We start from the raw sequence: 22,643 nt of genomic DNA, 5'->3' as shown, positions 1-22,643 counted from the left end.
GCGGATGCCTCTTGGGGAAATAAGGCACGGAAGGAGACCGCGAGGGTACAGGTGAGGAAACTGAGCCAGGGCCACTGGGGTCTGCTTCAGGGGAACCGAACGAAATCGGGAGACTAATTCTCTCGGAGCGTGATGACTTTCCTCTGGAGCAGTCTCAAGATGAGACACTAAAACATGCGTTCCAACAGGTCCGCGCCATCGATGGCCAGTCTCTCCAACCTGCCCTCCCGCTCTCCTATCCGTATTTTGCCATTTTAAAAGACCGGTTGTATAGTGACTCAAGACGCTCGGACAAAATTGAATACAACCCAATTGTTAATTCCAAAGAGCCTTAGGGAAATGCTTTTCCAGGCGGCTCATTCTAATCATATGGCGGGCCATTTGGGACAGGCCGCAACACTAAATTGCCTCATGGCCCGTTTCTTTTGGCCGGGCATTCATGACAACGTGCGAAGGTGGTGCGTGTCTTGTCCGGAATGTCAGTTGGTAAACCCACCGGCCACCCCAAAAGCGCCTTTGCGCCCTCTTCCCTTAATGCAGGTCCCCTTCGAGAGAATTGGTATGGACCTAATCGGGCCATTAGAGCGATCGGCACGAGGACATCGCTTTGCATTAGTCATAGTTGATTATGCAACGCGATATCCTGAAGCGGTGGCCCTCCACAACATTTCCGCTAAAAGTGTTGCGGATGCCCTATTTCGTCTTATCTCCCAGGTGGGGGTTCCAAAAGAAATCCTCACTGATCAGGGCACGGCATTTATGTCACGTATGTTATGCGAACTGTACGGATTGTTGGGCATTAAATCGATTCGAACTAGCGTCTATCACCCACAAACCGACGGCCTGGTCGAACGATTTAATCGCACACTTAAATCCATGATCCGTAAGTTCGTACACGAAGACGCCAAAAATTGGGATAGGTGGCTAGAGCCCTTGTTATTCGCTGTGCGAGAGGTTCCGCAAGCCTCCACGGGGTTTTCCCCCTTCGAGCTTCTCTATGGACGCCAGCCCCGGGGGGTGCTCTACGTACTGAGAGAAACTAGGGAGGAGGGACCATCTCAGGGAAAAACGAAATTCAGTATGTGCTGGACTTGAGAACAAAACTCCACACATTGGGGCGGCTATCAATGGAGAATTTGTTACAAGCCCAGGACCGCCAGAGCCAGCTGTATAACAGGGGAACTAGGTTACGCAAATTTGCACCGGTAGAGAAAGTACTTGTATTACTCCCAACGTCGAGCTCCAAATTAATGGCTAAGTGGCAGGGACCGTTTGAGGTCGCACGAAAGGTCGGAGATCTCGATTATGAGGTAATACGGTCCGATAGGAACGGGTCCCGTCAGATCTACCACCTCAATCTCCTAAAAAAAAAGGAATGAGGTGGAATCAGTGATGTTGGCAACGGGGATTGGCGGAGAGGATGATCTCGGGCCAGAGGCAAATATCAAACCACAATCCCTCGCCCTGGCTCCAGGTGGAGATCACCTCTCACCGTCCCAACTCACTGATTTAAAGGCCATCTTTCAATTTAATTTTATAACTTAATTTATACAGAATATTGTATGAAAATTTAAATTTAAAAAGACATATATAAGAATACATATGTTTTACAACACCCACGGGCAGAAATTAGGAAAAAAGTGTGCCTATTCTAAGCTACGCTCCAAAAAACCGCCTTTTCCCAGAGAACGCGTCATATGACGTAAGGACAGGCAAACATAGGCGCTGCCGCCCTCGTTCTCAGTGTGGGTTTACGTAGTCTGAGAGGTGGAAACAGAAAATAGAGATTGTCGTTATCGTTATTATAGTTATAGTAGGTTTGAGTTGTCACAATGGTGAATTCTTGTGTTTGTTTTGGATGCAACAACTCCAACTTGTCTGGCCATCGGGTCCACCGATTTCCAAACAAGAAACACAAAGATTTCCGTGCTTGGATACGTTTCGTCCAGGCAAAGAGAAGCAATTTCGCTGCCTCCTCGTTGACAAGACACACGGTGGTATGTGAAAAACACTTCACACAGGACAGCTACAACCAAGGAGATCTTATGGAATTTCGCATGGGATTTCGACGAAAAGAGTGGGTTAGGCTGGCAAATGGAGCTGTGCCATCGGTGCATGCAAGTCCACCTGCAAAATCTGGCGGGAGTGAAGAGTCTAACGTTAATGTTAGCACTAGGAGAGAATCTGCGCGTCGAAAACGGGAGCTTTGCACAGTAAGTCTTATAATACCATATACAAATTGTTGCAGCGAAATGTAGCTCTGCATGTAATTTCTGCAAATTTATTTTTCTTGACGTTATAATGGATTAGTCTTGGCATGGCACGAAAGCCCGCCTAGCTGCCGTCAGCTTACTCTTGTTACACCCCGTGAGTGTGCACATGAGCCTCCTGACACTTATTTTATTGAGCTATTAAGACAGGGTTCCAGAAATTTTTTAATTTTTTAATTAAAATTTTATGTGGTCGCATTCGCATATTACTTCTCGGTTAAATTCACGCATGAATTTTCCTGCATTTAACTTGTTTTAGCGCCCGCCAAATTGATTTTTTTTCTTTCCCGCCAAAGTCTTATTTGATTGGTGAGTAATGTAGATGAACTGCTGCCCTTGTGACAGGGTGCATGTTTAACTGAAAGAACGAGCAAAGAAAGAGAGCCACCGGTCACGCGCACTTTTCACCGTCTCCGAAACGCATCCAAGTTAATTCTATACAATATTAGTTTTCTTAGTTACATCGGAGTTGCCTTGGTTTTCTTTGACTAATCGAAACTGGTATCAACAAGGCACATGCGAGGGAATGCAGCTCGGGACTACTTTGAAAAGATTTTGAAAAGATTAGCAGTCTTTTAAATAATGCATGAATGGGGGATTTTCATGAAAGGACTACATTTTTTAAAGTTCAAAGTTGTGATTTCGGTCTGTTTTCAGATTTTGGGAGAGAGTGCTGCCAGCAAAGACGGGGCGGGTGCAACTGCCACTTCAGATCCTGAAGATGATGGAGATGGAGACATCTCTACAGTGGACCCTGAGCCAGAAGTGGTCCATCGTGGATCACAGTGCAACATAAGATTTTTACATCGTTCATTAGGTAGATAGCTTATATCTAACATTCACCATACATGCCATATACAGTCACAAATAAGGATTACGTCAAAGATTTTCATGATCTCCATGGTTACTATTTTGTCATTTCCACTTTTCAGACAGTAAACATTAAAAATTAAGAACTTCATAATGTTAGAAAAATATATTTTTTTTACTGGGTTGCATTAGATGCATGTGTTGGTACCAATGAATGTACAACGGTGAACAATTATTAAGATGAATCTCTTTCATCTAAGGTGTTCAGGTAAAGCCTCAGATGGTGGATGTGGGGACTCAAACCGAAAGGTTTGAGCATCGCAGATCAACTCCACTGGCCAGTCCTGAACAAAGTGATGATGAATGGTCATTTTCTGATATCATCAATCATTCTGGTGATATGTCATGGAGTCCAGGGGAGGAGATGTTGAGCGAGTCCTCTGAGGAGGAACCAGAAGAGCTGGAATCTCTCAGTGACCCAAAGTAAAAACCTTTTTATTAATGGAAACTGTTTCTGATTGTGTATCAAAAAATGTCATAGTCAGAATTAATGTGTGTTTTCCTTTTCTTGTTTTCAGTGCTGTTGACAAGTTCATTGTTTGCCAGAGGCAGTTGCTGTCCTTGTTCACGGTTTGCTCTGCATGCTGCGGGGAAACCCAGGGACACATAATGCACCCGGAAGGAACTTTCATAAAAGTCAAGCAGGTAATGTCTTATTTGTCAACTGTGTGTGAGGAGCTGAATTATAGTCTGTGAATGTACAGTTTGTATATTAATTATTTGTGTCTTAACTATACAGGTTTTTTACTGGCTCATCTTAAAGCTGCTTGAGTATTGAATCTTCTATCATCTTTCAGGCCTGCGGAACTTGTGGTTATGAGCGTTACTGGCAAAACCAAGAGAAGGTGCATCGAAACATGCCTGCCTGCAACCTTTTACTCAGCGGTGCCATCCACTTCTCAGGTTGCATGGCTACTCAGACAATCAGGATGCTGAAGCTGTTTGGACTGCAGTGCATAAGTCCCGGGACTTTTTTCCGCCATCAGCGCTATTACACTATCCCTACCATCGTGCAGGCCTGGAGGACTGAGCAGAGGGGGATCATCAGGGAGTTGAAGGAGACTGGGGGTGGATTGATCCTGTCTGGTGACTGCAGGTAGAATGGTCTAGCTCACGTCAATGATGTCACGTCACGTCAAGAACAGGTCAATGTGTTTTTGCATTAACCTATAAATGTAACTGTTTTTGACGTTCTTAGATCAGATTCTCCTGGACACTGTGCCAAATATGGTAGCTACTCCTTGATTGAGGATCGAATTAACAAAGTTTTGGATGTTCAGCTTGTCCAAGTAAGTTGATGTCACACAGAAATCTTGTGTCTGATTTAGTTACTGATATTACTGTTACTGTTCAGTAATAATCAGTGGGTTTTACAGAGCTCAGAAGTCCCAAGCAGCTCTTGGTGTGAGCTAGAGGGTCTAAAGCGGAGTATGCAGTTCCTGATGGACCAAGACATGCAAGTATCTGCTCTGATAACAGACAGAAATCGGCAGGTAATGATGCTAGGAGAGATCTAAAGCTGAACAGCATTGACAGGCACAGTATCACTCAAAATAAATTCTACATTCTATAAAATCAATTTGTGTTTTAGGTGGCCAAGTGGGTACGTGAGAAAATGTGTTCAGAAGGAACAAGGCATTTCTTTGACGTCTGGCATATTGGGAAAAGTATGTATTGTGATGTTGGTAGTTCTATATAACAGACTTGTTTTTTGTAGTTAAATTCACTTTCCTAATAATTAGTATGCTCTGCTCTGTTTGTCTGCTCTGGAACAGGTGTACAGAAAGCACTGGATGCTGCTGCAAAAGAGAGGGACTGTGAGGATCTGAAGCTGTGGAGGCCAGCCATTTTCAACCATCTCTACTGGACCGCAGCTTCCACCCCTACAGGAGATCCAGATGAGATGCAGGCAAAATGGCAGAGTATGATAAATCATGTACAGGACATACATGAACACAGCACTCCTGCATTTACCAGCTGCGCACATCCACCGTTGGAAGGAGAGGCAAGAAACAAGGAGTGGCTGGAACCAGGTACAACATAATAGCCTATGTTAAAAGATGTCAAATGTTTTGAGGCTAAACTTTTTTCAGTGCTTGTAAATTTTAGTTTGGTTTTATCAATACGTAACCCCATGTGTACTAGTAATTACTTGTGTTATGAAATGCGACAGATTATATGACAGAATACATTTTATTCAGGATCACCAGCAGCCACTAAACTGGAGAGTGTAGCTGCCAGGAAAGCACTGGTAAAGGATATTCGACAATTGTCACCTCAGCATCAGACATTCTCCCTGGAGGCCTACCATTCCCTCATTCTGCACTTTGCTCCCAAACACACTGGCTTTTCTTTTCTTGGGATGTACAGCAGGTAGTGTTATCACTTAAAAATATCGATACTAATAAAATTTGTTTTTTTTTGTTTTTGTTTTTTTTCAATTTCACGATATTGCAATACATTTGTCCTTTTGTAGCAGGTAACTGATGACAGAATGAATATGGCTAAAAACTAATGCAGTCTTGTATAGCAGACCAAAATGTTATAGATTGATAACAGCATTACATATTGTTTGCAAAAAAATAATTGCAAAGATGAGTCATTGTCTTAGACCCATTTGAACTGAAAACATTAATGTCATGTATTTCTGTTGCATTTCACTGCATTGGGTTAGCTTTGGAGACCTAATGTTCTATCTACTTATCTCGTACAGACTTCTCTTGGCAGCCCTACATTTCAATAGCAATGGCAACCGAGATGTAGCGCGAACTAGTGAGGGTGAGGGACGCTATGCTGTTCGCTACCCACGGTTTCGGAAAGGTGGCTGGGTAGTCCACCCCATCAAGGAGAAACCATCTTACAGTTAGTAGTTTCACTTAGTTTTTCAATATCTTTTTTGTGTGAATCTATCTTCTTTATGTGAGTCAACCATGTTACTAAATGTTTTCTAAACATTTCTCTCCTCAAGGATACGCAACAAATCTTATGGTCTCTCTGGTAGAGGAATACTGCAAGTCACCACAGGCCCTACAAGAAAGCAGTGCCGTCTTGTCCTCTGCTGCACCGCCCCCCCTCACCTCTTCCCTCCAGAAGGTTGCCAAGGATGAGGCAGTCAGCCTCCATCTCGCACGAAACTCACGTTTTAACATGTAATAAAAGATCAATTTTAACAGTACAGTTTGTTTCACTGTGGATTTATTAATCATCTTCCAAGCGGGGCCACTGGAAACCTTTGTATGTCTGTCCCTCCTCTGCAAACTGCCTCCTTATTCCTGACACAACACATGAAGGTATGGCTTTTCTAATGTTCCTGCCTAGTATTCCGTACGCCCAGCGGACAACCTGCCTGTATGCTGTGTATCGGAACTGCCTGTGGTGGAGATTGGGACATAATTACATTTTGATCATACCATGTTTTCATAGTAAACAATTCCAATGGTAAATATTGCATGTCCTGTTGGCTGATATTCTACTGTACTACACAACACCAAAGTTGTTTTTATAGTAAGTATATGGAAACCACTGAGTTAAAAACCTGCTTAACAGGATTTACTATTTTGGTGTAGAAAAGCTGTTTCTTTGAATTGCAGTGTGAAATAATTTTTGCTCAAAACCTACTCTGGTCTGCTGGCTTGAAGAGGGCCATGCTCTTGTCTGAAGTTCATGTATGCTATCTGCAGCACAAAAGGATTCAGACAGGATGCTTCAAACCCTGGATGGAGTGTGAGGCAGGTAATGTCTTCTGGGGGATCTAGGTTTTGGACAAGAGACCAATAGGCGTCGACCTCCCTACAGCACACACTCTCCACTGCAGATGGCATAGCCTCACATCTACCACACAAGCACCTGTTAAACAAATGTGCTAAGATAAACTTACTCTCCTTCCCTCCTTGTAGCTCTAGTGGTTGGTGTAAGAACTTGTAAGAAACAAGCAATTAAGAAAAGCTAGCAATTTCTAAAAAATTTCACGATAAACTATGTTGTGCAGAAATGCACAGAATTTCTATCACAGATGTCACAGATGTAAGCTATAGCCTACACCCTACAGCATTCATTTAAAATCTGGGATCTAAATTAATTATTTAAGACATGCTGCTGGCATAGATGGTGACAATCTACATGGATGCTTGAAAAACAACAAAGTCGACAGCAATATTGCTAAATATGATTTATTAAAGATACTGCAATGTGATAAACATGGAGAGAACATTAGCCACAATTAGCCTGTGGTCACTCACCAAGAAACCTGCCCAATTCTCAACTGATTCTCCTCACACCACAACTCTATCTCTCGCCTCTGTCCATTTACCCTTCCCCTTAACTCTGCCTGACCCCTCTCTCGCCTAGGCGGCTCGTAATTATACGGCAATGGCCCATCGTAAGAGCTGACATTTATCCCTGCTGCAACCTCTTCACTGTCTGACTCCATTACGAAGAGACGATGTTTACCTGCCGTTGCGTCACTTCCGATCAGAGCGTTTTTCACAACGGAAGTAATTTTATTCACAATTTCTTTTAAAAAACTGTTTTAATGCACATTTATGATTCATTTCTTCACGCAAGTCGAGTTCCTACACTGTTTATCTACACGTTCATTCACAGGGATCTTCAACTTGAAAGATAGGCTTTAACGAAATTGCAGGCGGAGTTCGCCGACGTCTTCTCGCCCCTACCGGGCCCTACTAACCTGATTCAACACCATATCGAGACCAACCCGGGCATGGTAATTCGCAGCCAGCCGTATCGTTTACCTGAACACAAGAAAAAAGTACTTCAGGCTGAGTTAGGCGCTATGCTTGACATGGGGGTAATAGAAGAATATAATAGTAACTGGGCGAGCCCGATAGTTTTAGTTCCAAAAACGGACGGCTCAGTCCGATTCTGTGTAGATTACCTCAAGGTGAATGCTGTGTCGAAATTCGACGCGTATCCAATGCCGCGGGTTGACGAGTTGCTTGATCGGCTAGGCACGGCTCGTTTTTATTCGACATTGGACTTAACAAAGGACTATTGGCAGATCCCCTTGTCTCCATTGTCCAGAGAAAAGACAGCTTTCACAACGCCGTTTGGATCACACCAATTTGTTACCCTTCAGTTTGGCTTGTTCGGGGCCCCAGTTACCTTTCAGCGCCTCATGGATAGGATTCTGCGGCCCCATGCTGCGTCCTGAAGATTAAGGCAGAAGTGTCAAAATTAAACAATTTAGAAAAGATCTAAAACCTGCTTTACAAACTTGCAGACAAACCTGTTTTGTCAAGATTTATACAAAGAGAGTGTGCACAAGCCCTGAACATGATCAGTCAGGCTATTCCAGAGTTTAGGAGCCAAATGTTAAATGGCTCAAACTCCTTTAGTAATAATTTATTGGTTGTGTAAAATGTTTTAGAATTTTGCAAGCGAGATCAATAAACATGGGAATAAATTATGTTTTCTGCAGTTTAAATATTATTTTTTCTGATTGTCAAAATGGTTTGTTGCTGGTCGAAGGTAATAATAATAATAATAATTATTATAATAATAATAATAATAATTCCTTACATTTATATAGCGCTTTTCTAAACACTCAAAGCGCTTACATAGTTAGGGGGTGTCTCCTCATCCACCACCAGTGTGTAGCATCCACCTGGATGATGCGACGGCAGCCATAGTGCGCCAGAACGCCCACCACACACCAGCTTACTGGTGGAGAGGAGACAGAATGATGAAGCCAATCAGTAGATATGGGGATTGTTAGGAGGCCATGATGGTCAGAGGCCAATGGGCGAATTGGGCCAGGATGCCGAGGTCACACCTCTACTCTTTTCGAAAGACATCCTGGGATTTTTAATGACCACAGAGAGTCAGGACCTCGGTTTAACATCTCATCCGAAGGACGGTGCTTGTTGACAGTATAGTGTTCCCATCACTACACTGGGGCGCTAGGACCCACACAGACCACAGGGTGAGCACCCCCTGCTGCCTCACTAGCACCTCTTCCAGCAGCAACCTAGTTTTCTCAGGAGGTCTCAAATTAGAAATTTGATCGCATATCTGCTGCCACTGCCAGACAAACAAACCGATGACAGCTGTGGTTAAACATTATAAAATTTATAGATAAACATTTGTAATTGTATATACATTGTTGTTAATTTTATTTATTCTACACATTTTATTAGAGCTCATGTCTGCTCAAACCTTAATAATTCTAACAATTTTAAGTTATGTTCTTATGCTTCTTAACATAATTGTCAGGAAGACAACTTAACATAAACAATAATGCAAAATTAGCTGAACTTTGGCCTCTTAATCTTATGTAGATGTTCAGCTAAAAGCTTTAGTTACATGGAAAATGGAAACATTAAATTAATTACATTAAAAAATAATGACTTCAAAGGTTTGTAATGTAAGCATCATTCAGCACTTTCAAATGTTATTCTATAATCTGAATAAGATGATTAAAATATATTTGGACACTCCATCCCAAATTTTTGTCACTCTATCCAGGGCTGCATTTCCTAAAAGCATAGTTGCTAACCTGTTAGCAACTTAGTTGTTTGGCAATGGGAAATTTTTGGGAAATGCACCCCTGGACCATTTCTTCTTATTCTTCTTCTGGTATTAATGGCGGTTGGCAGACTAACTTGAAAGGTACATTCTTGCCACCTACTGGATAGAAGTGTGGAGTGCATAATGGTTGGTAATTTTTTGCAAAACAATAATACAATTAACAATGGTGGAGAGGAGAGAGAGGGAGAATTTTTTTTTTTTTTTTTTTTTTTTTTACATCTATTTTAATACAACGGTATCTTAAATTCTATTAATCAGTCTTGTTTCTTTTAGGAAAATAAATAATTCATGAAATATTCTTGACTGTTTTGTGCCATTTTCTAACAGAACCTGAGGTGATAAAGCTTGAATTAGTTGAAATATTGCTCTTTCATTGAATCTTTTTGAAATGTTGACTTTGAATTGGGGTATATAAACTGCTGCTGCTGTTATTCCAGATTCAGGATCTTTAGAGCCATCCGTGAATATTTGTATTGTGCTATAATATGTTTGTTCCATATTTTGCTGCACTGCTATATTTATTAATATAATTTTTTCCTTGTTATGTTTTTCTTCGTATAGTTGAATATAAACTGAAGGGACAGGGAAAAGCCAATGAGGAATTGCTGAAATTGTCACATAAGGGACTATACTGATGTTACTTAATTTCATACTCTGAGCCTCCTCATTGGCAGTCCATTCAAAACTTGGTGCTTTTTTTTATACTTTAATACCCAGCAATCCTTCAGAACTTTCTTTACTGGATGACTTATCTAACTGACCTTTAACTTGAGCCTTCTTATTTCTAGAGTCATTTCACCCGTACTTGTAATAATGTCATTGGAGATGATCTTATTGCTAGACAACATATCCGCAATGCTTGAGTTTGGATTGCCTCAATCTTTAAAAGTTGTGATTTAGATGCAGAACTGTACATACTACCATAGTCAATAGCTTCTCTTACAAGTGCACTGTGATTGATGATATGCTCCCTTTTCAACTCCTGCCAATCACCTCATTACATTTAGAGTTTATTTTGCATGTCAGCCGTTTTCTGTGTACGGTTTCTAAAATTCAGTTTAGTATCCATCCACATTCCCAGAAATCGAATTACCGACATCTGCTCAAATTGTTGTCAGTTTTCAGTTTTTGATACAGATAAATGGAAACCCACCCTTTCCATAGTGCCTCGTCAACTGCATACAAATACATACATTTGCTTGAGCAAAACTTTGCCCTTTGTTCGCTTGCTGGCGCTGAGCTAGAGACGTTAGTACAACGCTTCATGATGATAACCAATCGACGGTTCTGTTGCGCGAATGCAATGGCCAAACGGAGACGTCCAGAAGAGCCATCATGAAACGCGGTGTTTTTGTTCACTTGCTCACTGACTGAATTATTTAGCGAATTCTTTCTTCAGAAAGAGAGCGAGAAAAAACTAAACAAAATCCTGATGTGCATAATGTAATGTAATGTGCTTCAGTGATTGTAATGGGAGTTTTGGAGAGTGCCTGAACTCTGGCTAGACTGAATGTAAATGTTCTTTACTCTCTGTAAAATGAAAGTCTTAAAACAAGTAACTTACAATATTGTTATTAAAATTTACATTAAATACAAATTCAGTCATATTAAAAATATTTTATGGCATGATATGTCACTTAAGTAAAAAGTCGGGGGTTTATGTGTAGTTAATAGATTACTACTTTTCCATTTATTGATCAAATAACAATCTATAAAGGTGCAAAACGCGTTTACTTACACATTTGAGAATCGAGATATTTCCTGATATATTAAGCATGTTTGGAATTGTTTTGAATAAAAAGGAAAAATAAATAAAACATAAGCCTATATAAGTTATACAGTGCTTTCATAGCATGACTCAGTTGTTTATTGTTTTGTATCAATATTTAAGGTGGACTTATTGATTAGGTGCAAGAATAGTAGTGATGGTTAAAATAATAGATTGATAATGAAATAGTAGATTGTGCTTTGTTCCTAGATGGACAGAGACTGGAAAGTAATAGATCAGATGAGGAGATGGAGATAGCGGAAGAAAAAGAGGCAAATGTAGACGCACAAGTGACAGAAAGAGCTGGTAAGCAAGCCAGGAGACAGAGGCTGGTGAGAAAGAGGAAAATGTAGAGGCACAAGCGTTTTCTATAGTTTTTACTATAACAGCTGTTCTTAATTATTCTGTAGAACAGAGAAGAAAAAGCCATCAGGTTGGGACAATTTAAGACATTTCAGTTTCTAATCCCAGAGCTATTATTTGGTGGAAATACATTTTCTTTGTTTACTTTTAAACTTAAAATTGTCTCTTCTAATCTTTTTCTTTTTCAAAACTGCATCACATCATTTGCTGCTGTATCAATACATAATCATCCATATCGATACGCAAATCGGCAAGGAATACATCACAATATATTGCTGTATTGCTATTTTGAACCGCGCTATTTAAAGCCTTGTTCCATGTGCCCCTTTTATACTTTGTGCACCTGCCCCTCCAAAGGTCTCTGCACGGCCCTGCTTTAGAATGCTTTTGAAAGACTGAAGTTTTCTATAATGCATGCAAATAAAAATAAAAATTTTCAGACTGTCGCATTTTTGGTTCTGCAGAAAAAAGGAAGTCATGCACGTTTCGGAAAGGCCTGAGGGGAAAAAATAAGATTCATATTGTTTCTGTGAAATTCGCTTAACTTTGAACAGCTCAGGGAATTATACTGTAATGTTGTAATGCTTTGTGATGACAAAAAGGCACAATGAAGACCAACTAAAATATCCATTATGACCCTTTTTATTATGTGTCCCTTGATTTAAAAACAATACAAAACTTTATGAGATAAAATGATAATTCAGCAGAGGTGGACAGTAACAAAGTACATTTACTTGAGTACTGTACCCCTAACCCTAACCCTAACCTTACTTGAGTATAATTTTTTACAGAAACTTGCTACTTCAACTTCACTACATTTGAAAGACAAATATCATACTTTTTACTCTGCTACATTTATTTCAAGGTCCCTAAGTAGAAAGATGAATTTTGAGAACAATGAATTTACTTTTTATTTTTGATACTTATGTATGTTTATTTAAAAGCATGTACTTTCAAGTAAAAAGCTTCTCTTTACAACTTTCACTTGTAGTGGAGTAGCATTTGACCAGTAGTATCTATACTTCACTCAAGTAATGAAGTTGTGTACTTTGTCTGCCTCTGCAATTCAGACAATAACAATCAATATAATTTCATAAGATATAATGAAGTTCATGTAAGTTCACTTTTAATAAACAGGTGGTAGCACATTTTTACAATCGATACTTAAAGTATCACCCAGATATTACAAAATTCTATATTACAGTAGTAGTTGAATCAGTTTCTTCAGTCGCTCTTTGAACCGTGATATTCATTCATTGTTGACTCTTGATGTTTCTCTTGTTGATTCTGCAAATATGAAGAGACGTGTTAGTGTCTGAAGGATAAAAGGTGCACCAAATTGCTGCAGTGAAAACATTCAATATACAATTCACATCATGAATCATTTTAAGACGGACAATTAGAGCCATCATAAACAAGAACTTACTCTTCTTTGAGAGAAATAACCCAGTCTTTCGAAGGATCAAGACACATCTCTCTTTTCTTCATTTTGGCACTGCAAGTAACAAATTATGTCATTCTTTAAAAATGATAGAATTACTGGTAACGCTTTAAAATAATGGTCCGTTGTTAATAAGTAGCTACGCAGGAAGTAATAGGTAGTACTACATTAACACTTAACTTAATACTATTAACTAATATAGAAGCAAGATTAACTAAGCAGTAAGTAATAGCTCATTTAGGACATAGGTAGTTCCTTATTAGTTATTTGATAATTACTAAAGAAAAATATCGTCATTGAGAACTACTTTGGAACTATGGCCAACTAATGAAGAATAACCAATTAATTACTAATCACAACAGCTACGTCTATAAAGTGAACAATTAGCTTCTTTATGGAAACGTATATATATATATATATATATAGCCTATCCATATGATATATTTAATGAGCTCCACTAAGTTCAATGTCTCCAACTCTAATAACTTTAACGTTAGTGGTATCATGCTGGGGAGGGCTTCTCTTCAGGAAGTGAAAATAAATAATGATGTTCTCTTGTCAAAACATATTTGCATCCTTCATGAAAACATTGACTGCATTTATAGTGTTAAGCACAAAACAACATCTTCCAGATTACAATGTGTCTGGTAGAATATCACTAGTTCCTCACAGAAATATATGGCTGTACAGTATGTGTCAGATAATTTTATTGTAAATTACTTGTGAAATCCATGACTGGAGTGTTCAATGTGATCTCATGAGAATACATGTGTATTTTTACGTTAAACGTGGTTCTATCACACGTATATTTACATACGTTTTCATGCACATAGAAACGTACAATTTATACGTATTTATAGCAGTAAAACGTACAAATACATGTTTTTATTCAATTTATTGAAAGCAGTTTACTCGTCTATTTAATAGGAACTAACATTTCTGTGCATGCTGCAAACCATAGATACACACAAAAGCACAGCATACAATTACAAATCACATCCATTTTATTTGTTTGCTGTACTGCATATCTTTAGAATCCAGATGTTTGCAAGGAACATATCCAAATTCAGCCCTTTATCAATGGTTCTTCATATTCATTCTCAGCAACAGCGTCCGTCACAGTCAAATCTAAGCTCGCTCCGTTATGAATTTGAAAATAGCGCCAGTGCGCCACGTTACGACATGATTTACGGCACTGATATCGAACGCTCATTGGTCCTCATCCAATTCGTCACAGATTGCGACATGTTGTGTTTCAGTTTATGACATTTGAATACTGCGCCAGTGCGCCTTCACGGAGAGAAGACAGATACATAATTTCATGGATTAATAAATTAAATTCTGCTCTGTACCCTATAAAAACTATTACCTCCATATAGAGGACTGCGACTGGAACTCATTATCATTTGAACTACTTTTGGTACCACTTTTGATATTTTCGCAAAAAATAAATGATTAACGTTACGTTTGTTTGTTTGTTATTTGTTTATTTATAATAGTAACGTTATGTAGTTTTAAGAAATGTTGTCTTTAAAATAAAAAATCTTTCACTTTAAAATAAATGGTCCAGATCACTAGTAACGTTAGTTCATGCGGACTGACAAGGTAACACTTGAGTAATTAGTCTGGAGTTAACATGTTTTTCACTTTAAAATAATGGGCCAGATCACTATTAGTTCCTGCGGACTGACAAGGTAACGCTTGAGCAATTAGTCAGGAGTTGACATGTTTTTCACTTTAAAATAATGGGCCAGATCACTATAGTAGTTCCTGCGGACTGACAAGATAACACTTGAGTAATGAGTAATGGATTTCACAATTATCTGACACATACTGTACAGCCATATATTTCTGTGAGGAACTAGTGATATTCTACCAGACATTGTAATCTGGAAGATGTTGTTTTGTGCTTAACACTATAAATGCAGTCAATGTTTTCATGGAGGATGCAAAGATGTTTTGACAAGAGAACATCATTATTTATTGTCACTTCCTAAAGAGAAGCCCTCCCCAGCATGATATCACTAACGTTAAAGTTATTAGAGTTGGAGACATTGAACTTAATGGAGCTCATAAAATATATCATATGGATAGGCTATATATATATATATATATACGTTTCCATAAAGAAGCTAATTGTTCACTTTATAGACGTAGCTGTTGTGATTAGTAATTAATTGGTTATTCTTCATTAGTTGGCCATAGTTCCAAAGTAGTTCTCAATGACGATATTTTTCTTTAGTAATTATCAAATAACTAATAAGGAACTACCTATGTCCTAAATGAGCTATTACTTACTGCTTAGTTAATCTTGCTTCTATATTAGTTAATAGTATTAAGTTAAGTGTTAATGTAGTACTACCTATTACTTCCTGCGTAGCTACTTATTAACAACGGACCATTATTTTAAAGCGTTACCGAATTACTCTTAACCACTGCATAAAATGATACATGAGACACATTCTGGCCGCATCATTCTAACGGAACAGTTAATCCAAAAACAGCTGTCAGGCAAAAAGCAAGACTTTTATGATTAAAAAAAATAATTAATAAAAAAATAAAAATAAAATAAAAACTGTAAAGAACAGCTCAGGCATTCTGCTAATCTTTCCATTTAGGTGAACTATCCATGAAGCATCACACTACCACTCAAGTATTTGTACACTCCCTTGATCGTAAATTTTTAATCTAGAAGATTCACTGATATTAGCAAAGAAATCATCAACAAGTGTTCATCACATGTGAACTCCTAAAATGATGTTTAAATGCAGGAACGTGCACATATATTTTGAGGGGCAGGGGCTCAAGTTAAAAAATGTCACTTCTTATATTTATGTTATGTTTAAAAATAATAATAAAAATACATAAAAAAAAAAATCTAAATACATTAGGGGTGTGCAATATTGCCAAAAATATATCTCATTCTTCTTCTACTGCTTATCTGGGGCCGGGTCGAATATATTTATCTCAATATTTTCTGGGATTTTATTGATAACAATAATTAGATGATATTTTGGGTAGTGTGTTATTGTGCTGATATCTCAAGGACCAATTTGGAGAGCAGATTCCTAAGGTTTCTGATATTCTACATATTCTGTGTGGTGATCAGTTCACAGCAATGATAGAAATGAATCTTTTTTTTTTTTTACCTTTTATGGCCACTGTTACCTTCATAAAGCCATTTATTTCTAAAAGTGTGCATTGTCTTTTCAGTCAAATTCATAAATTGAATCAATCAATTAGAATAAGCAATTTGGGCTGTTACCAAGCAAATTAAATCAGTATTGACAAAATTAATCTTTCCAATGCAAAGAAAACAGAAGCTGCATTTGAAGGAGACTTTAGATGCATTTACAAACTGTTTAATGCAGAACATGCAATAATAATGTATTTATTCTGCAGTTACAAATGCATTAATACCATTTTGATATTTTAAACATACAATGTTAAATACTGATATTTAAATGCAATTTTATTTTATGGGGGGAAAAAAAGCATTTTAATAAACCGAATCATGGATTGAAAAAAAAAACATGCATTGGTCTAAGCTCCTAGATTTCCTAATGCCTTAGCTAAACTTTAGCAAACTTACATGGTAGCTCTTAGGGGTCATGGATGTTAGCAAGACAGATTAACTATATTTGCCTTTTGTCTTTTAGATAATTATCTAATTATCTAATAACCTGATATTTTTATTAATTCATTTAATAAAATAATAATAATAATACAACTCTAGAAACTTTCTCCAGAAAGAAAAAGGGCATGTGCTCAAGCCCACTTTGAGGTCTATATGTGTGAACATGCCTGTTTCAATGTATCCCAGGATGCACCTTGGGACAAGTTTGTTGTTGTTTTTTTTTTTTTTTTTAACTTAAAGTTCTTAAAAAAGCCTTAAAGCTTTTTTGAAGATGTAAAGAAAGAAGAAAGTTTTGACTGGTAGTGAACTTTAGATAGTTATCAGTTTGTGAAGTTACTCACATGATCGCCTCTCTTTTACAATATGCTCCAGCAGGAATAAACCTCAATGAGAGTATTTTATTCGCTGGAATTGCTGGGGCTGAATGCATATAGGGGCAGTTGCAACATATCTGTGGGCGTACAGGTCTAACTGCAGTGACAGAGAGAGGGAGTGAGTTACTGTAAGATTTGCATGAAATATTATTAAAAAATGTCAAAACGCATGATAAATTAATGTTAGTCTGCTTACCCTCTGTTGTGGAAAGCAACGCAACTGTGCAGATCAAAAGCACGAAAGCTGATACTGTGAGTTTCATCTTTCTGAGCCAGTATGGTGCAGAGCAACACTAGTGAAGAGATGAAAAAGCTGTAGTCTGTTGGTTGTGAGAATACAGCGCCCTGCACTCTCCCTTTTAAAGACAGTCCCTCCCACACAACATGCACAAGGTTATTGTGCAATTATGATTTCTCAGCATTCTTCTCTTCCCAGGAACTCTTTCTTCAATTTCACTCTGTAATAAAATAAATTAGAAACGGTATAAGTGCTACCAGATGTCAACTGACCTTATAAACACACAAACCATTTGGAAACCAGTCAGTATCTGTTGTGACCACCATTTGCCTCATGCAGTGCAACACATCTCCTTCGCATAGAGTGGATCAGGTCATTGATTGTGACCTATGGAATGATAGTCCACCCATCTTCAATGGCAAAGTTGCTGGATATTGGCAGGAACTGGAACACACTGTCGTTTACAACGATCCAGAGCATCCCAGACACATGCTCAATGGGTGACATTTCCAGTGAGTATTCTGGCCATGCAAGAACTGGGATGTTTTCAGCTTCCAGGAATTGTGTTCAGATCCTTGCAACATGGGGCTGTGCATTATCAGGATCTCATCACGGTATCTCTGTACATTCAAAATGCCTTCAATATAATGCACCTGTGTTCATTGTCCATAACATACGCCTGCCCATACCATAACCCCACTCCACCATGGGCCACTCAATCCACAACATTGACATCAGCAAACCGCTCACCCACACGATGCCATACACGCTGTCTACCATCTGCCCTGTACAGTGAAAAAACTTTGAGCTGTGGCATCGTGCTGTGTAATAAAACTGCACATTTTGGAGTGGCCTTTTATTGTGGCCAGCCCAAGGCACACCTGTGCAATGATCATGTTGTCTCATCAGCATCTTGATATGCCACACCTGTGAGGTGGATGGATTATTTCTGCAAAGGAGAAGGGCTCACTAACACAGATTTAGACAGATTTGGGAACAATATTTGAGAGAAATACACCTTTTGTGTACAAAGAAAAACAAATCTTAGATCTTTGTGTTCAGCTCATGAAAAAAACTGAAATAGTATTTTCAGCAACACTTTCTATGACGCCGGTATTTATAAAACATATAAGGGTATTCTTAAGGCATTATAATGAATGCATAATACATTATAAAAAACATATATGTATTATCAACTCATGGATAATCTTAGAATACATCATAGTACTTACGTATTTGTGGTTATAAGTTTAAGAGTATGATTACTTATAACACACAATGAACACCATATTAAATCTACTTAATTTGCAGCATAATGGACTGTATCATATCTTGACATTGTTTGTTTAAGATCTACACAGTATCTTACTACAGCTTGTGAGTGGTTAGATGTTGAGTGTTATCTGAGTGTTTCCTGTGGGGATTATGTTAATTAATAAATTGTTTCATTTCAGAAAATTTGATTTTTCTCACTATTATTTCATGTTAGTATTTGAAAGTGAAAGTGACGTGAGATTCAGCCAAGTATGGTGACCCATACTCAGAATTCGTGCTCTGCATTTAACCCATCCAAAGTGCACACACACACAGCAGTGAACACACACCTGGAGCAGTGGGCAGCCATTTATTTACAGGGTTAATAGAAATATAAATTACTGTAACTCAAACAGTAGAGCATAGTGCACTTTGAATAAAAGTGTCTGGCAAATGCATAAAACTAAAACAGTAAAACATAAAATATAAATAATTCTGAATGATGCAATTTCATTCTATTCTGAAATGATGAAGAAAGGCACTAGCACTGAGTGTGCTGGAAATCCAAAACTAAAAGAAATATGTTAAGTACATTCAAATGTAATTTTCAGGCAATTCCCTTGGCAAAACATAAATTGTGTATACCTTTATTTATCATTTGTCATGTTGTGGTTTATTTTAACAGAACCATTGCAGCGACACAGAAGTACTGAAAACTCACTGAAATGAAAAATGTAGCACAAGAAAGACAAAATGTCAAAGGTAAACATCCTTAATGCTCTGCTCTTTAGTAGATAATAGTATTAGAATGTATGATATGTGTTACTGTTACGAGCCCCTGCTCTTTCTCTCTTTCCTTTCCTGAGTGCAGCTGCTAATTGGATGTGGGCGGAGACCATTACAAACACCTGAAGCCTCTACCTATTTAAGAGCTGCTGGCACTTCAATGGAGACTTGCCCTGGGAACTCTGTTTTGTGTTTAGTCTTGTTTCGCATTCTTTTTGTTTAAGGCTGGTGAGAGACTGACTGTTTAGTTACCACAGTGTACATAGAAAGCATGGGTAAGTGAGCTGACCCGGAAGACTTTTGCTGTTTGATTTCTTCCTCGGGAGATAGGAAGTTTCCTTGACTCTTGAGTTAGTGGTAGTTTAGATTAGTTAGCTCACCAGACTTTATTTAGGATTCGTTTGTTATATACTTTTACTGTTTTCCTATTTTTGGATATTAATTTTACCTGTGGATTAAAACTTAAACTTTTGCCCTGGCCACTGTGGTGTTTGTTGCCTTTAGAATGGCTTTCTTATGTTGGTCCCTAAATAGGGTCGTAACAGTTACCAAAGACAAGAGATGACATTCTCGAGCACTTAATCAAGCTCTTCTAAATGTTTGCACTGAACGGCTGTGAAAACAGAAATTGGGGGAAGCAGCATCATGATTCAATTTAAAACAAAGTCTTTTCTGCTTGCCAAGATCACCTCAGTTTTCCACTGAAAGCTCTTTCAAACACTAGTGGACTCCAAAGAACCACAAATCTCCAAACAGCAAAGCTATTTGAAAAAACATTTTCTCCAAATGAAAAAAATAGGAACAGTATAGTGAGCCTTCCCAGAAATGGTGATGTTGCAGCCTGCAACACTATATTCCAGTCCTTTAATGGTGTTAACCTCTTCAGCAATCTGGTCATGGAGTAGAAGTCATCAGATATCTTTCCACCATTTATTTAAGTGCAGGTTTCCCCATATTCATATATTGATTATGCATTGGAGGTAGTTTCTACAATGAACTATAAAAGAGAAGTAAATACCTGCTGGGCAGGGTACTGTACATATTGTACGCACGGGTTTGTTTTAAGCTAATTTTTTGCATAGATTTACAAGCAGTTGAGAGATCGTGAATGATGAGTTCTGCAACATGCACATGTTTACAGTCACAAACTCTGTCAGTCATTCAGGGGGACATTTTGGTCTAACAGGTCGGGGGCTGTTTAGTACCATCTTCATATGACACAAAGTCACACACAAAAATAATAATAATAATACCCACAATGACCATAATATTTTCAGAAAATTATTTTTATTGACCTAATTTAAGGAAAAAGAATAAAGTTATGGTTTAATGTTGAAAACCAATAAACAAATTAAATTAGCTGCACTGTGCATGTTTTGTTTGCATAAACATTAAAATATTAATATTAGAATTGATGTTAATAAAGATTTAACCTAAATATATAAATAAATATGAAATGATAAACATCACATTTCAGACTTGTTATCAAAATCATTAATTATAATACTCTTGAGCAGCTAGGTTTTGTTTTGTGTGAAAACAATTTTTTTTTATTTAGGCCTATATTTCTCATCAATGGGGTGATATTTTTACTTGTTGACCATCTTCACATTTGCAGGGTCTCTCTCTCTCTCATCATTCGAATTCATTTAATAAATATCATCTTGGCCTAATATATTCCACTAAATTGTACCTCTAATGAGCTATATTAAATAGCATACCAATGATAATTACCATAATGTTCCGTCATTTACACGTTAAGGGAGATTTTGAGCTGCAAAACCTCCACGAAAGCATTTTCCTTGCTGGCAAATAAGAGCCAAATAGCCACTCGACGTGAATTAACTATATAAATAATTTAAGGCCATTCAAAATACGGGGATCTACATGTGCGATCACTTGAAATCATTTGGGGCGGGTAAACACAGATATGGAGCAGTATTACACAGACCCGTTGTTCACTGACAAGTAGGCTAAATGCGTAATATGAACATGGTTTACAATTCAACGGTTTGTCGCAGTGAATAACGGCATATAAAATATTGATACTGTAGTTTGTTTATCAAGTCTAACAAACTTGATCTCTTCTTTCTGCTTCCCCTTCCCTTCTTTGCACACAAAAAAATAAAAAATAAAATAATCAAATAATAATCCAATGTCCAAACATAGCGAATAATGATCGATGGCAAAATAAGAGGATCGATATTATTTAAATAATTACTTTAATTTGGTTATGTTTTCATATCATTCACGTGTCTCACCAGTCTGCATGCTGAATTGTGACATTGTGACTGCATCCCTTTTACAAGTGTGAATTAGGATAGTACTTTTCATATAGACCTTTTTTGCTAAAATTATCAATGTAAATAAATACACTAACAAATAATGTAGCTATATTAAAACTTGAACTTGAGATTCATACCGGGGCACATGCCACTGTAAAAGGGCAACATCCCTTTATCAAACCATTGTGATTCTGTATGTGTTACTATGAGGCCGATGCTGAATCCTCAAACTGATCAACCATATCAGACATGTTGCAAGCCATGTCAACCAAGCTTGCTTAACTTTCTTCTTTCCTCTTTTTCCCAAGCATAAAGGTGTCCAAATGATGTTTTATGTCCAAGTTACCATCAGTCTTCTTCTTGGCGGTTGGCAAATAACTTTCGGGTGCAATGCCATCACCTACTATACTGCAGTGTGGACCAGAGTGACTAACAGAACTATTTATATAAAAAAAGAGTTCATTGTAGAAGTATATTTACAATGTTTAGTCAGTTAATTATTTACACCTTTATGTGTTTACATATTTAATGCAGTAAGGATATTCTGCTGAATCTGCCTATCTGATTCACTCACGTTTATCTCAGTCTAAGTCCTTGCTTCTGATTGGTTAGTGACGTCATGTGAAAGGCTGTGTTGAAGGAAGTGTTGTTGTTGTGACGGTGTTCAGTAAAAAGTGCCGCTTGAGTAAGTCTTCTGTCTCCATTCTGCTGTTCATTATTATAAAGAGTGATCTACCACCACATACCGAACCCTCACGTTACAAATATCATCGCTTCACCTTTATTTAGCTGTAGAGTAAAAACACAACCG

At 38.0% G+C, this 22,643-nt stretch overlaps 2 protein-coding genes across 2 annotated transcripts; one reads left to right on the top strand and one right to left on the bottom strand.

Moving 5' to 3' along the window:
- Window positions 1-1,520: 1,520 nt before the first annotated feature.
- On the top strand, window positions 1,521-7,042 carry LOC113074216 (uncharacterized). The gene is made up of 13 exons (XM_026246973.1): window positions 1,521-2,213; window positions 2,928-3,087; window positions 3,341-3,563; window positions 3,659-3,785; window positions 3,938-4,236; window positions 4,339-4,429; window positions 4,517-4,633; window positions 4,732-4,807; window positions 4,916-5,173; window positions 5,342-5,513; window positions 5,854-6,002; window positions 6,109-6,251; window positions 7,037-7,042. Exons 1-13 carry the CDS (start codon window positions 1,833-1,835, stop codon window positions 7,040-7,042), a joined length of 2,202 nt encoding a protein of 733 aa, XP_026102758.1. The 5' UTR covers window positions 1,521-1,832.
- Window positions 7,043-12,567: 5,525 nt separating this feature from the next.
- LOC113074220 (interleukin-8-like) lies at window positions 12,568-17,780 on the bottom strand. Its single transcript, XM_026246976.1, has 4 exons — window positions 17,466-17,780; window positions 17,237-17,366; window positions 13,244-13,312; window positions 12,568-13,104 (listed from the first exon to the last, which is right to left on the bottom strand). The coding sequence occupies exons 1-4, from the start codon at window positions 17,530-17,532 to the stop codon at window positions 13,071-13,073; spliced, it is 300 nt and encodes a 99-aa protein (XP_026102761.1). The 5' UTR covers window positions 17,533-17,780; the 3' UTR covers window positions 12,568-13,070.
- Between the last annotated feature and the right edge of the window lie 4,863 nt (window positions 17,781-22,643).

This window comes from Carassius auratus, unplaced genomic scaffold (genome assembly GCF_003368295.1).
Source record: "Carassius auratus strain Wakin unplaced genomic scaffold, ASM336829v1 scaf_tig00014003, whole genome shotgun sequence".
Taxonomy (NCBI): Eukaryota; Metazoa; Chordata; class Actinopteri; order Cypriniformes; family Cyprinidae; genus Carassius; species Carassius auratus.
Note: the sequence above shows the minus strand (reverse complement) of the source record. Positions and strands in the feature narration are given on the sequence as shown.

Excerpts from the sequence above, each read along its gene's own strand:
- LOC113074216 (XM_026246973.1), top strand. The coding sequence starts at position 1,833 with ATGGTGAATTCTTGTGTTTGTTTTGGATGCAACAACTCCAACTTGTCT. Across the intron at positions 3,088-3,340 it reads ATTTTTACATCGTTCATTAG|GTGTTCAGGTAAAGCCTCAG; the intron begins GTAGATAGCTTA and ends CTTTCATCTAAG. Across the intron at positions 3,564-3,658 it reads GAATCTCTCAGTGACCCAAA|TGCTGTTGACAAGTTCATTG; the intron begins GTAAAAACCTTT and ends TCTTGTTTTCAG.
- LOC113074220 (XM_026246976.1), bottom strand. The coding sequence starts at position 17,532 with ATGAAACTCACAGTATCAGCTTTCGTGCTTTTGATCTGCACAGTTGCG. Across the intron at positions 17,367-17,465 it reads GTTGCTTTCCACAACAGAGG|TTAGACCTGTACGCCCACAG; the intron begins GTAAGCAGACTA and ends CTGTCACTGCAG. Across the intron at positions 13,105-13,243 it reads GTTATTTCTCTCAAAGAAGA|AATCAACAAGAGAAACATCA; the intron begins GTAAGTTCTTGT and ends TCATATTTGCAG.